At 47.7% G+C, this 14,589-nt stretch overlaps 2 protein-coding genes across 2 annotated transcripts; one reads left to right on the forward strand and one right to left on the reverse strand.

The window, feature by feature from the left end:
- Nucleotides 1-1,858: 1,858 nt before the first annotated feature.
- On the reverse strand, nt 1,859-2,941 carry EI90DRAFT_3161566 (uncharacterized protein; the record flags this gene model as incomplete). Its single annotated transcript, XM_039066275.1, has 2 exons — nt 2,578-2,941; nt 1,859-2,506 (listed from the first exon to the last, which is right to left on the reverse strand). The coding sequence occupies exons 1-2, from the start codon at nt 2,797-2,799 to the stop codon at nt 1,859-1,861; spliced, it is 870 nt and encodes a 289-aa protein (XP_038907527.1). The 5' UTR covers nt 2,800-2,941.
- A 4,677-nt stretch (nt 2,942-7,618) lies between these two features.
- EI90DRAFT_3024788 (uncharacterized protein) lies at nt 7,619-8,093 on the forward strand (the record flags this gene model as incomplete). Its single annotated transcript, XM_039057905.1, has 3 exons — nt 7,619-7,679; nt 7,764-7,880; nt 7,927-8,093. 3 exons carry the CDS (start codon nt 7,619-7,621, stop codon nt 8,091-8,093), a joined length of 345 nt encoding a protein of 114 aa, XP_038907528.1.
- Between the last annotated feature and the right edge of the window lie 6,496 nt (nt 8,094-14,589).

The following is a 14,589-nucleotide window of genomic DNA, read 5'->3' on the forward strand; positions in this document are numbered from 1 at the left end:
ATTCTCAATGCGGTCCCGATACTTGAGAAGGTGGAGGTCTTACAGGGAACAGATGTAAGCTTAGGGAGAAGTTCTAGTTGATTTTGAACTGCAGTACAAGCATTAGTTACAAGCTGTATATAAGCGCTAGGGAACTGAATAGAGAATAAGTCGCCAGATCTTGCGGAGATTGTGGGCAGAGAAAAGAAGAAGGAAAACAAACAAGAAGCATGTGTTTAAGACAGCGAAGGTCAAACATGACCTTTGCTGTGGGGTAACAGGGTGCAGCGAAACATGGGACAAAAGGTCATGGTGCTCTGCGCTGCTAGGTCATTCAACGACAATTAGGAGAGGGGTTGTGGGGAGGTGGGGAGGTGGTGGGAAGTGGTTAGACGGTGACGGGCGGTGAGTGGAGTGTGCGGGGAGTGTTTGGGCATGGGAGAAGGTCAGGGAGGAGGTCATCTGACCCCAGGGGATGCCGGGTTGTGGCAGGGTGGAAGAGTGGATGCAGTTGTTATAGGTGAACTTGGCAAGTGGCAGCCAGTCAGCCCAGTCATCTTGCCTGTGGTTGATGAACACCCGGAGGTAGGTTTCTATTTCCTGGTTGACATGCTCCATCTGGCCATCAGTCTGTGGGTGGTAGGCTGTCAAAGGGGCGAGCTTGATCCCTAAGAGGTCCTAAGAGGTCTGCTAGCTCCCTGGAGAAGTGGGAGACAAATGCGCTGCCTCGGTCGCTGAGCACTTCCTCTGGGAGGCCATGATGCCTCCAGACATGTTTGAGGAAGAGCCGGGCCACACCTCACTGAGGAAAAAGATTCCATGATAAAATCATGCACACATGAGGATTCCATGAAATATCTTGGCACTGTGTAGGATTCTCAGTGACAGGATTGAGGTTTCAGACTATCTAAATCCTGTGCAAGGAGGATTTTATCATCAAAACTTATGTGCACAATAATCTTTTAGTCGTAATATTACTGTTTTGTAATGCATATTATGACGTGTACATCATGAACCTATGTCCTGTTGGGCACCCATAGATAGTGAATCGTCCTTGAATACGGTGCGAGACCAGGATCTGCTGTGATCTACAATTGCCCACCATGGATCCACCTTCCCAACCCTGAGTCAGCCAACAACAGCACATACAGCGTTTAGATCCACAACCTTGACATATGAGGAGACCGATTTGAAATATGTCAATTCCGAGGTTGCATCATGTCCTTCGGTGTTGTTAGAATGGGGCGGATACAGATGACTCCGGAGTGGAATCGGAGACTTAGCATGGAGGGACCTTGGCCTCAGCGACTCAAGCGGAGCGCTGTGCCATTGCTGTTTGTCCATTTGGTCCTTAATTTCACAGTAGGCGAGCAGGAAGTCTCTAGGGGGCATTTCAGGTCGATTTCGGACTGAGCCCAAAACGAGTATGTACAAGCGCCGATATATAATGGAGGGGGCAAAAGCACAAGGAGACAAAGGGGATCCGAATTGGGATGAAGACATCCAAACGGGAACAAAGGGTAGACAGAAGTGGAGCAGTACCAAAGGTCATAAGGCAGGACCTGTGATACGTCCGAAAGGAGGTAGGGAGGGCGAGGCCCAGAGGGGCAGGAGGATGAGGAGAAGTGGGGATGATGACTAACAGGCTAGAATGGGAAGAAGCAGCAGTCCAAATAGGGATGAGGGGAAAATGCGAGAGATACATTACAAACAGCAAAAGTGCTGAAGGCGATCTGTGAAGCTCGGAGGTTGTGGAGCTTACGGAGGTTACAGAGGTGGGGTTGAAAGTCCGAGGAATATTGGCAATGGTGTTTACGTAGTATGAGGTCACCAATGCAATGGACTAAGACCGAGGTGGAGTCAAAGTCCGAGGTAGGGACTATGATGGAGGCTCGGAGCAAAGGTACGAGCGGTGCCCGAGTACAAAGTATGGGACAGCGGTGGAAGGTCGTAACTTGGCAGGAGGTCGGCGGAAGAGTACCAGAGGGAGGAGAGAGGAGTGGTGGAGAGGAGAGTTGTCAGGTCTGAGGGTGAGTATCGGAGCAGATGGGAGAAGCGTAGGAGGATGACGGAAGGGTGGAGGTGTTGTGAAGGAGGAGCGGAGGAGTAGGAGGAGGAGGAGTAGGAGGGTGGTGAGAGGGGTGGTGTTTGGTCCGAGGTGAGTATCGGAGCGGACGGAGATAGGGGAGGAGAGGGAAGGAGGAGTAGAGGTGGCATGGGAGGTAGAAGGAGGTGTGTTGCCAGGACCGAAGGTGAGTATCGGAACGGGCAGCGGTAGGGTATGACTCCGGAGGTGGGAAAGGAGGAGGTCCGGAAGTCGGGTCGGGATCGGGTATGCATGGATATGACAGGTGTCCAGTGTTGTGATTACAGCAAGAAGGCGTATTCTTGGCTCACCATTCTTTGAAACCCTATTTGGTGGAATGGCACATTCAAGTATATATTCGAGGCGACCATAAAAGACCCGCTGGACAAACTTGGGCTCGGCCTTGGGGAGATGTGCTTTGATATCGATGTTAAGTTCATACTATGTGGATATATTTATGTGTATAAGCGATGAAGGGAATCCTAGTGATGCATCAATATGGTTGGACATACCCAGACAAAAGATGCATCACGTAAATTCTGTTCGTTCACACTTGCACTGTGAGCGATCGCCCCACGAATAAGATCCCCACCATTCCCAATGCAAACTTTGGTCCAGCATGGCATTACTTGCGGGATGAGCTCCAGCCAGAAGCTCATTGTACCACCAAATGATGTACAGAGTTGCTTGGCAACTTTTTTGCGAATGGAAGGCTCAGGGATATGGGAGCCCATGACTGGATTGCATAAGAATGAGATAGGATCTGTTGAAGCATAAGGACATCGGTTACACAGAACAATAATGCACAATCAGATTGGGACAAATACTTCTCATGTTGCGAGGGAAGGTTTTTGTTGGGGTTGATTGGCATGAGATCTGTAAGGTTGAATCGGTTAATGATCTCGAAGTGTGTTAGAACTGGCGGATTTGGACGACTCCGGAGTGGAATCGGAGACTTAGCATGGAAGGACCTCGGCCTCAGCGACTCAGGCGGAGTGCTGTGCCATTGCTGGTTGTCCTGGGGGTCCCTAATTTCGGATCTAGCAGAGGGAAAGTCTCTTGGGGGGAATTCAGGTCGATTTCGGGACTGAGGTTACAAGTTACTATGTACATTGTATATAAGGAGGGGTCTGGAATCAAAAGGAGCGAGGGTAGGACAAAAGGAGACAAAGGGAGATGGAAAGAGGAACAACACCGAGGGTCAAGGGTTTGACTCAATGGTGTTTCTCAAAGGAGGAATGAAGGGCCAAGGCCCAAGGAGGAAGGAAGGAGGTTGGGAGTGGGGAATGGCTAGCTGACTGAATAGAAAGGAAGCAGCAGCCCAAATAGGAATGAGGGAGAATAGCGGAATTGAATAGGACGATGCAATAGTTGCAAGGTCCGACATAAGTCCGGAAAGTCCGAACTCGGAAGTTAAACTCCAGAATATTGGCAAACATAATTAAATGGAATGAGCTAACCAATACAATGGGTATAAGTGGAGGTGGGGTCAAAGTCCGAGGTCGGAGCTAAGACCGGAGGTTCCGGAGACAGAGACGTGAACAGGATTCCGGAGCGGAGGTCCGGAGTCGGGAGCATAGGTTTTGCGTACTCGTCTGGAAGGTGTTGAGGTTGGGGTTGGACCCGGAATGTTCCGGAGTCGGACTGAAGGTGGTGTCTGAGCCGGAGGTGGGATAACCTCTTGGGAGTCGGCAAGGAGAAGGTGACGGAAGGGAAGTAGGGCTCCGGAAGTCGGAGTTTGGAGTTCCGGGAGCCCGGAGCGGAGGTCGGGATTGTATGGATATGACAAAGTCCTGATCTGCCTGGTATTGTCGTAAGGTGATGGATGTGAACGGTTCCCTTCAGGATTTGATGCATGGGAGCAATGACCCACACCACCTTTCCATAATGAATGTCCAATTATTACAAGGGGGTCCATTGTTGTGGATATTAAGAGGGATGTGAAGGAGGGCATGGACAGTGAGTGGGCATGTGGACAGTTGTTTGGAAGAAAACTGGTAGTAGATACTACATGGTAGATAACCACTGACCTCAGCTCATCGTTAGGCAGAGAAATAGTGTCAGGGTTGCTTACCTCTCATACTCTTTCACATACACAATAATGTCATCTTCAAGTTCGATTAAATCTTGCTCTGTGAAAGAGTACTGTATCATGTGTTTGAGAATCGAGTTGAACTTCATAAAATGGTGATAATATTTTGGTCTGTTGAATCGGCCTCACAAGACATAGGGTGCCATATGAATCATCCAACAGGACCAGTCTTCGGCAGTGAATAGGTGTTGCTCAGTCCAGATGTTAGGAGTGCAATGACCAAAGCTTGAGGGAATTGTGTCACCTGCATGAGAGGTTTCCTCCCTGATCTGCTCCCACACATTGTCGGGGATCCGGTAGTGCTCTTTTCCCTCGTTCAGATCCTTGTATCTCCTTTGCCAGAAGGAGACAAGATTTTTCGAGTGATTCTCCAGACACAGATGCATCCAATCGCAAGGGAAGGAGTGGGTGATTGAGATTGATGGTAGCTCAGTAAGAACACATTTCCCATTGATGCCAGATTCATGCTGGACTCTGGCCAAGTTGACTTTATGTCCACCTCTAAGGGAATCAAGTGTCGAGATAAATGAGAAATACTTTGATTCTGTATGGAGTAGGTGACTTTGAGAATCCCAGTATGTTCCATTTCCCATAGGCTGGTTACGTGATGGCATATGAGAAACATAGTAGGTCTTGCTCCCTGAGAGATTGCGAGTACCTGTGATGTGACAAATCGAACATGGAGTAATGCCATTTGGACCTTTGAAATTCATGATATGCTTCATTGCTACCATATCGCCATGACATGATATCGGGTAAACATGGAGCTTAAAAGTTTCATTCAAGTGAGAGTCAAAAGCCCAGTCGCCCTGCACAAGTAATTTGCATTCATCAACAAAAGGCCAGAGAAAGGAATTAAAATCCTTTGGTGCATTAGGACCTGGAACAACTGCCACTAGGATGACATTTGAGAGTTTCGTACACTCCTCTGGGGGGAGGTTGAGGTTAATTGCAACTATTGGCCAACATACAGCACCACTGTTGCATGAGCGCTTAAAGATCTGGAATCCATCAGCCATAATTCCTAAGGCAACATCGCATGTGTCACTAAAGAAAACATGGCCAAGGGGCTTCCCATCTATTTGTACGAGCTGACTAAGCAGGAAGCGGTAGTGATCCCCATCAAAGACATCACTGGTGGTGGCACCATCAAGTTTGAGTTCACCACGATATTGGAGAATCTTGGAGAAGTGGTTGTTGAGATAAAGCGATTTAATTCATGGACCAACAGGAAGGTAGTGGAGTGTTTGAAATGCAGTGCCATTAGATTTGAAGCAAGGATGTTGACAGTATGGACATGAATGGATATTCTCAAATTCAGTGATAAAACAGCAGCAGCTGTTAACACAGCAGTCATAGGTGTATTCTATGACATGAGAAAGCCTTGACATGTAGGAATGGAGCTTGTATAAGGAGGCAAGGTTGAGTTCACTCTTGAAGCGAGATTGGATGAGATCTAGGTTGTGTTGGAAAGATCACCTCGCAGCAATACATCAAACATCTTCAGGTGGATATGGTCAATTTCAGATAATGGTAGGTGGTCTGTAATTGTGTTCATTGGTAAATAACATAAGGGAGATATCTGCTTGATACACACAGAAGTCATTGTGGCGACGGAGTTCAGCATCGGCCTTGTATCTAGCAATGGCCTCCACCCAATCATGGAGAATACTTGGGCTGACATCTTCGAATCCATCTGAGTCAGAAAGATCTTGGCCTCCTTGGTCATCAGAAGTGGCATTGTCACTGATAGGTGAGTTAGAGGCAATGAACCGTCAGATGGAGTATATCACTCACATATTCCCAAAATCCTGGGTCCCAGTAGGTGAGAGTTGCCCATCCCATCTTCATTCATCGCGCTGTCCCCTTGGTTACTCTCAATGTCATCTGAAGAAACAGCAGCGGCTCCTTCCCAAGTGCCAAGATTTCCTGTAGGCTCCTGGGACTGCACCATAGCATGGTGTCCCAAAAGATGTGCTCTCTCCTGCTTGCTCCGTCTACAAGCTGTACTAAGTGAGTGCCTGCAAATTCTCCAGGGTGGCATGCCAGAGTGGCTGTGGTCCATAGGGGTGATGGAGTCCTTAGTTTGGATGCAGTACCAGATGAAAACACCAGATGTAGAGTAACAGAGACCCAATAGTGGTTAAAATGTCACAACTGAGGGAAGAGCAATGAGTTGGGCAAATAGCACTTGGACACATTGTGTGAATATGTTTATGTTGACTCTTGGATTTCTATCTCACACTCCATGACTTACATCTCCTACACAACTCACAAACTATGCCTCACCCTACCCAGAAGCAAACCATCTCCCAGATTGATCAAGAGCAGAGGAGGCTAGAGGCAGAGTGTGAAGGTGTGCCCTTCGTCTGTGCCCTGTGCTGTGTCTGGTTCAGGCTCGTGCTATGCTATGGCATCTTCATGTCGGTAGAGCTCCTAGCAGAAGATAACGTGTGTAAGGAGCCATTTAAACAATTTATTTGTCTTCAAAAGCTGACTCAAGTCATACAGCACGAAAAAAACGTGTCCAGGGCCGGATTCCAATGCCGCATGGCCGACCCAATCATTCAAATGGAGGGTATTCCCTTGCTAAGGAAATGCAGATAGACAAGCATATGATGACTCTATTGTGTGTAAGCTCTCTCATATCATCAAATTATTGAATACTTAAGACTTCAGCTTCAGGAATCCATTTGTACTGCAGTCCGTACCCACCTTGGAAAAGCTTTCCTAGATGGGGAGACAAGGTATAACAAAATTGGCTTTCAGTGCCTGGGCGCAATAGCAATCGATGTAAGTATCCTAGTCATTGCTACATTGCAATCCTGATTCTGCATTTTACAACTTAGGTGATGGAAGTGTCAGGGACAGCTCCGAAAGCGGCGAGGTCCTGGCGCGAGGGACTCGATGGGACAGGTGTCGGCTATGCGTAGCGATGGTCCCATTGTGGGGTGAGCATCCCCAACCACTTAGTCTGAAGTGGGAAGTTGAGAAGAAGGCTGCTTCTTCTGTTCCCACCCCAGGTGCTATTATATACATGCAGTCAGGGTCATGTGGGAGGAGCCACGTCATTCCCACACACAGCCGCACTCCCCTGGGTATCTCCGTGGGAGATCCCGGAGGTGTGCCGCTCTGTGAGTGGGAATGCGCGTGGCAGGCGCGGCGATCGGGGGAGCGGGGTTAGGTGTGTTAGTAATACATAGAGAAAGGGAAGTCGACCATAGAAGGAAATAGAAAGAAAGAAGGAAAGGGGAAAGAAGAGACAAAGGGTGATAGCGGGGAAGTGGAGTAGGGCGGCGCGGTGCGGGGTCAGGTGGGGTGTGCCCTGACAGGAAGAATTCCCATGGCTTGAACATGACTATGAATATGTGTGGCCCCTTGATCCACTAATCAGGACAACGATTGAGAATAGGAAGACTGTTCTCAGGAGACGGAAAAAAGGGGTAAATATGGTATGTAACATGTATACTTTTTCCACCAATCTATTCCCAAAAATCTTCTCGGAAGGCGAATCTGTAAAGGGTAAGTCATCGTCCACTTTTCCTCATAGTTACCCATCTGATTCAGCATGTTGGATGTGAGATGCACTTAATCATGGTGCTGCAGTGAACACCAACAGGACCCAGTCACACGGACCTGCTCAGCACAACATGCCCAGTACCAGTGAAGGGAGTCATGATGATGATGGATGCAGTAGGGCACTGGGATCTGTGCAAAGGAAGAGTAAGTTCCTGGCCCCTGTTTATTCAGATTAACATTATCATAATAGGAGTTGTGCCACGACAGTGCATCATCAATGACACTGATGAAGATAGTGATGAAATTAATGACAAAGATATGGAGGATAGCAGCAAGGGTTCCGCCTGTGGTGAAGATGAGAATGAACGAAGTGATGCAGGTCCCAATTTCCTCAATTACAACAAAGGGAAGTGCTGAAAACAGGCTCAGGGTGAAGATCACTGAGCTACACCCAAGAGCACCAATCAGAGGTCGGATGTGAAAGGAAAACACGGTAAGTTATCATTGGTCTCTTTGCAAGCCTGGTAAGCACAATGGAGGAAATATGTGGAGCTGTCCCAAGACCCAAACGTAAGTGCCATTCTGCATTAAGCTGGTCCACTGCCATAATCCCAAGCTAGCCCGACCCCTTTGTCACAGGGTCAGCGTCAGTGAGAGCATGGATCAATCCCCACAGACTAGTTGCACTGATAGGAATGGGCATGTAGATGGTAGGTTCATTTACTCTCCCTATCTGTCATTTCTGAAGGTCTTCAAGTTGGATACCATCAAACTATCATTTCAACCTCGAAACCTGTTGCCACTAGTAGGCCATCAGCAAGAAACCACAAGATCGTCACCCATTACTAGGTGCATTTTTACATAGGTGGGTGCTTAGCATTTTGTTGTGGTTGTGTGCTTCTCTCACAGGTAACATTGCTAGCTACTAACCTTATGTTGCACCGATTACCACACTCCCAACAATCTCTTACTTGATTTGCTCTTAACTCTCCACTATTCACTTCGAAAATTTTCCACTGCTCAAGTTCCTGACACCACTACAACTTTATACCTTTTCCCTTTTGATTGTCATCTCATTTGTTGCTCATTTGCTGTGCTCTAGTCATGTTGTCATACCATCATGTCGATAGCTCAATTCCTTTGTCCAGTCAGACATAAGCAATCAGTAGACAGGATTTGACCTTTTTTTGAGCATGACTCCCTACGATATCATCATGAATAATTGTAGGATAAACCAACTATTCCCCATTATGTAGCAGGACTTTTTGACATGATTCTGGTCACAATCATGTAAGACAGTGGGATTTCTCTAACATGACAAATTTGGACAAAATCCTGCTTCTCAATGGGATTCTAGTCCTACTTCATGGAGGATTTTCTCATGGGATTTTTTTTCTCAGTGGCTTGCTGAGTCTACTGTAGTGACTGTGGGGATTGCGTGAATGTGCTTGGAAAGTCGGTCTACCACTACCTAGATTGCGTTGTACCTGTCAGGGCATACACCCTGACCTAGCCCATACCCGCATCCACACCCACACTTGCACCTGCACCCACGCCTGCACCCAGCTGTTGCACTGCCTGCACACACCCTGTGCTGGACGCTCAGTGCGGCTGGATGGCCCAGACCTCAGGTCTCGGGTCTCATGTGACTTCCGGATATCTCCGGAAGTTTTCGATCTATTGTGGCCACTGTGGGAAGATGAGAAGTTAACTTCCTTCTCATCTCTGACCCACAGTAGGTTGTGCCCTGGACAGGGCTGGTTACACCTGAGACTGTGGACCATAGGGGAGGGTCATGGGGACCTGGGAGCCGTCCCCTGACAGTACCCCTTGGAGTCTGGGAGTTCCCCAATGGTGTCTACCGAAATCACCTGCCACCTGCGGGTGGGGACCTTGTTTGGGATGAGCTTCCCAACTTTCCAAGATGGGAATGTCTTCACTCTGTTGCAGGTGTCGCACCCTGAGACATACTGTGCAACATACTGTGCCATCTGGGGCCACCAGTAGTTTTGGGAGACGAGCTCCACAGTCTTCCACCGCCTGGGGTGGCCTGTTGCCACTGAGTCATGGTGGAGCTGTACCAGGTCATGGCGGAGCTGTGGGTCTTTTGGGACGTACACCTGGCCCCAGTGGAGGATCAGTTCCCCTTCCTTCTCCCATTATCTGAGTGTAGGGTCCCCCTTTCCAGCTCTCTCATTGCCTTTACCACTCCCTCAAACCAGCCCGGGTGTAGGAGGGTCATGTCCATGTTGTCGTCCTTCCCTTTCGGGTGGTCTGGCCGATGCAAGAGGGCATTGGGCTTCCCCATGAGTCTCCCTGGTTTATGGACTAGCAGGAAGTGGAAGCAGGAGAGGTAGAGGGACCACCATGCCTGACACTGGTTTAGCCTCTGGGCTGAGCGGAAGTAGGAGAGGTTTCTGTGGTTGGTGTATATATCGAACCTCTCAGGGGTGTCTTCAAGGAAATGGTGCCACTCTTCCAGGACTCGGACTATGGCAAGCATCTCCTTGTCATAGATTTTGTAGTTCCTCTCTGCATCTGAGAAGCCCTTTGACATGAACGCCACCGGGTGGAGTTCCCCATCTGTCTGGAGCTGGGAGAGTACCACCCCTGTTGCGAAGTTGGAGGCATCACACTCCAGTTGGAACTGACCTGAGTCCGATGGGAAGGTGAGGACTGGTGCTGAGGTGACAGCCTCCTTCAGCCCATCAAATGCTTCCTGTTCCTTTCCCCCCAGGTCCACTGCTTCAACTTCCAGGTGAGTGTGTGAAGGGGCTGGTGAAGGAGCAGAGCTGGATCACCTTATGTAACCAGTTTCCTACGTCCAATAACGATATTAGAGTTTGTGCTGATTTGCATACTGACCGTGTTTTGGTTGCCAAATATATGATTGTTCACTGTATAAACAACAATAAACACCCCCCAACGATCTCACCTGACGTATAGATCGTCTACGGGTAACATATCTTATATTGACTTTACTATGATTTCTAGTCAATATTACACCTGGATATTGTCATATCTGTGCATACCCAACCCCAACCCAACTTCCAGACCTCCACCCTCTTCACCTCCGGAGTCATACCCTACTGCTGCCCGTTCCGATACTCACCTTCGGTCCTGGCAACACACCTCCTTCTACCCCCCATGCCACCTCTACTTCTCCTTCCCTCTCCTCCCCTATCTCCGTCCGCTCCAATACTCACCTCGGACCAAACACCGCCCCTCTCGCCACCCTCCTACTACTCCTCCTCCTCCTACTCCACTCCTCCTTCACAACACCTCCACCCTCCCGTCACCCTCCTACGCTTCCCCCGTCTGCTCCGATACTCACCTTTGGACCTGACAACTCTCCTTTCTGCCACTCCTTCTCCCTTACCTTTCTCCTCTCTCCTCCCTCTGGTACTCTTCTGCTGACCTCCTGCCAAGTTACGACCTTCCACCGCTGTCCCGTACTTCGTACTCGGGCACCGCTCATACCTTTGCTCCGAGCCTCTGTCATAGTCCCTACCTCGGACTTTGACTCCACCTCGGTCTTAGTCCATTGCATTGGTGACCTCATACTATGTAAACACCATTGCCAATATTCCTCGGACTTTCAACCCCACCTCCGTAACCTCCGTAACCTCCGCAACCTCTGAGCTTCGCGGATCGCCTTTGGCACTTTCACCACTTGTAATGTATCTCTCACGTTTTCCCCTCATCCCTATTTGGACTGCTGCTTCTTCCCATTCTAGCCAGTTAGTCATCATCCCCACTTCTCCTCATCCTCCTGCCCCTCTGGGCCTCACCCTCCCTACCTCCTTTCAGAGGTATCACAGGTCCTGCCTTGTGACCTTCGGTACCGCTCCGCTTCTGTCTACCCTTTGTTCCCGTTCGGACATCTTCGTTCTGATTCGGATCCCCTTTGTTTCCTTGTACTTTGCCCCCTCCATTATATATATCGGCACTTGTACATACTCATTTTGGGCTCAGTCCGAAATCGACCTGAAATGCCCCCTAGAGACTTCCTGCTCGCCTACTGTGAAATTAAGGACCAAATGGACAAACAGCAACGGCACAGCGCTCCACTTGAGTCGCTGAGGCCAAGGTCCCTCCATGCTAAGTCTCCAATTCCACTCCGGAGTCGTCTGTATCCACCCGTTTCTAACAGATATACCACTTTTCAGTAGGACGTGATTTTCCTGATAATTTATTGAAAGAAAACTACTAATAAAATAATTCCGCAATAAATGTTACTCAATACAGGAGTGACCAAACTGCTCTTTCTATCGCTTAGAGTGCATGCTAGTTATCTAGCAGGTTCAGGATCGCTCACTTTTCTCCTGTGGTGTGATAACCAAGTATTGCTGAGAGATTATTCAATTAAGAAGTCCCTCCACCAAATTCTCACTAATTCTCACTATGACACTTTTGTTCAGCTGTGTCTAACTGACCCTAACTCACGCTTAGAGTGATGTGTTAGTTTTATATTAGCTAACAACTAATATTTGCTTTTATCTTTTGGAGCAAACGAACCAACCACTGGTGAGGAGAATTAAACTTATATTTCTACCTGAGGTTTGAGAGGGGCAGAAGCGGCGGCCTTTTATGCTTTTCAGAGGCCTCTCTACTCCCACGCCTCGCACTAGTTACATGTGCTACATTTGTATTATAGATAGTTCTAGAATGATATAGGGGCTTGGGCTGTGTAAGCTTAATAATGGACTTAGGACATGACTCAGCAATAAGTAATTCATTTCTTTGTCTTTTGGGCCGATCTTAGCGGGGTCTTGTAGCGCTGAAGCTATGCTCTACACCGCCTTAATTACAAACGGTTATCTTTAGAAATGATTCGGCTATAAAGGAACTTTCTAGACTGTTCTCTAATTCACCCCTTTTTGTGAAGCCACATCATTACTAATGTTCTAGAGTTTTCCCAATTAATTAACTGATCCGCGGACTTCTGAATCACTTCATGCTTATGATCCGAGATCCAGATCATCAATCATTCCTTTGTTCCAATTTATTTGAGCTTAAAATCAAAAAGTTTTGATGAATCATGGAAAAATATACAAGATCCGGTTTTTTAGCATTTTCTCCTCTTCTGATGCGATCAACAACCGTCCGCTCGCGCCGGGAAATACTCTATCATATGGTATTCGGTCCGCCAGACTTCCGGGCGCCAATATATTTCCCTTGAGTCACATTACTTTTTGTAAGAATTAGCAAATAAATATATATGAATTATAAGGTGTTTCGCCGTTTGAGCAATATCTCCGTCAAGTTTAAAGCTTTTAGAATGAAACAAAACCGTGGATAAAGTTAAGAAACAGTCCTTTCAGATGGTAAAAAGATTACAGTCAAAGGTTTACTGGTTCCCGAGATATTCACATTTCTTTCCCAATGTTCCTTCTTATTCTGCCGTCTATGTGCTATTTTCTTGTTGTAGGGATATATTCTTTGAATATGACACCTATGCCAGGTTCTAGGCATGCTTGTAGTAGATTAAATCTCATGCTACATGGGTGTAGATAATTTATAATGATCCTCTAATGTCTGTCCAGTCTCATAAAGATCATGAGATCTGTTAAACGTCTGAACTTGTCACCTGTTTGTTGACTATTCTGATAGATCATTGTTTTATTCTTTGAATATTATTTCTCCTACACTGGGCCTTCTTGGAAAGTCCTGGATGAAGTGGCAGTAGAAGTTGATGAACCCCAGGAAAGACTGGACCTCTTTGATCTTTGTGGGTGCTGGCCAGCCGGTCACTCCCTGAACCTTCACTGGGTCCATGGCAACATGGTTCTCCAAGATGACAAGGCCCAGGTAGTTGATCTTCTGCTGCTCAAACTTGCATTTCTCTGGTTTGAGGAACAGCTTCCGGCCCCTCAGTGTGGATAGGACCTCCTGGATGACCTTCCAGTGCTCCTCCAGGGTGGGTGTGAACACCAGGATGTCATCCATGTAGCAGATGACGACCCCTCGGTCTATGAAATCCCTGAGGATGTCATTCATCATGGTCTGGAAGGTGGCTGGGGAGTTGCACAGTCCGAAGAACATCACCATTGGCTCAAACAACCCTTGGTTGGTTGCAAAGGCCACCTTCCACTTGTCTCCCTCCTTGATGTGGATGTTGTTGAACCCCCACTGCAGGTTGGAGGTACTATCAAAAAGTGTAATCCACTTCATGAACCTTCATGAACCTTCATGGATCCCATGAATTTTCATGAAACATCATAAAGGTTCATGAACCTTTATGCTTATATACAATATTTATATTGAAATCATTAATTTTCAACCCAAAAAGTCGATTTTTTTGGCAAGCATGAAACTTCATGAAGAGTCATGAAGCCATGCATCATGAATCTTCATGCAGAGCCATGAATGTCCATGCACAGTCATTGTTACAGGGATGGGGGAAATTCCCCATTCCTCAATCCGTTCTTATAGTGGCTCATTCACTCATTTCCACACCCATTTCCTCCCATCTGAGCCCAGGCAATTAACCTTAGTCTCATCAGACCACACCACTCTCTTCCAATCCTCCAGAGTCCACTCCTTGTGGCTGATTGCAAAGTCCATCCTGTCTTTCTTATGACATTTGCTGAGCATGGGCCATTTCTTCTTCACCACTGCTTTCCAACCAGCCTCCTTGAGCTGCAGACGAACATCCTCAGTGGAGAGGCTTGTGTTGTTGACATTTCGAAGGATTTGGGTGACTTGTGCAGCATTGTCACCTTTGCCAGAGTTGATGAGACACATTGCATGCTGGATATCAGTGTCTGAGAGCTTAGATGGATGACCACCACTGGGCTTAGGAGTGTCAGGATGATGTTTGGACCAAAGGCGGGTAACAGCGGAGTGGTGGGTGCCAGCAATAGATGAGGTTTGGCAAGCACTATGGCCAGAATCAATGAGAGAAAGAACT

The sequence above is a fragment of the Cantharellus anzutake genome (genome assembly GCF_015039405.1).
Source record: "Cantharellus anzutake strain C23 chromosome Unknown EI90scaffold_304, whole genome shotgun sequence".
Classification (NCBI taxonomy): Eukaryota; Fungi; Basidiomycota; class Agaricomycetes; order Cantharellales; family Hydnaceae; genus Cantharellus; species Cantharellus anzutake.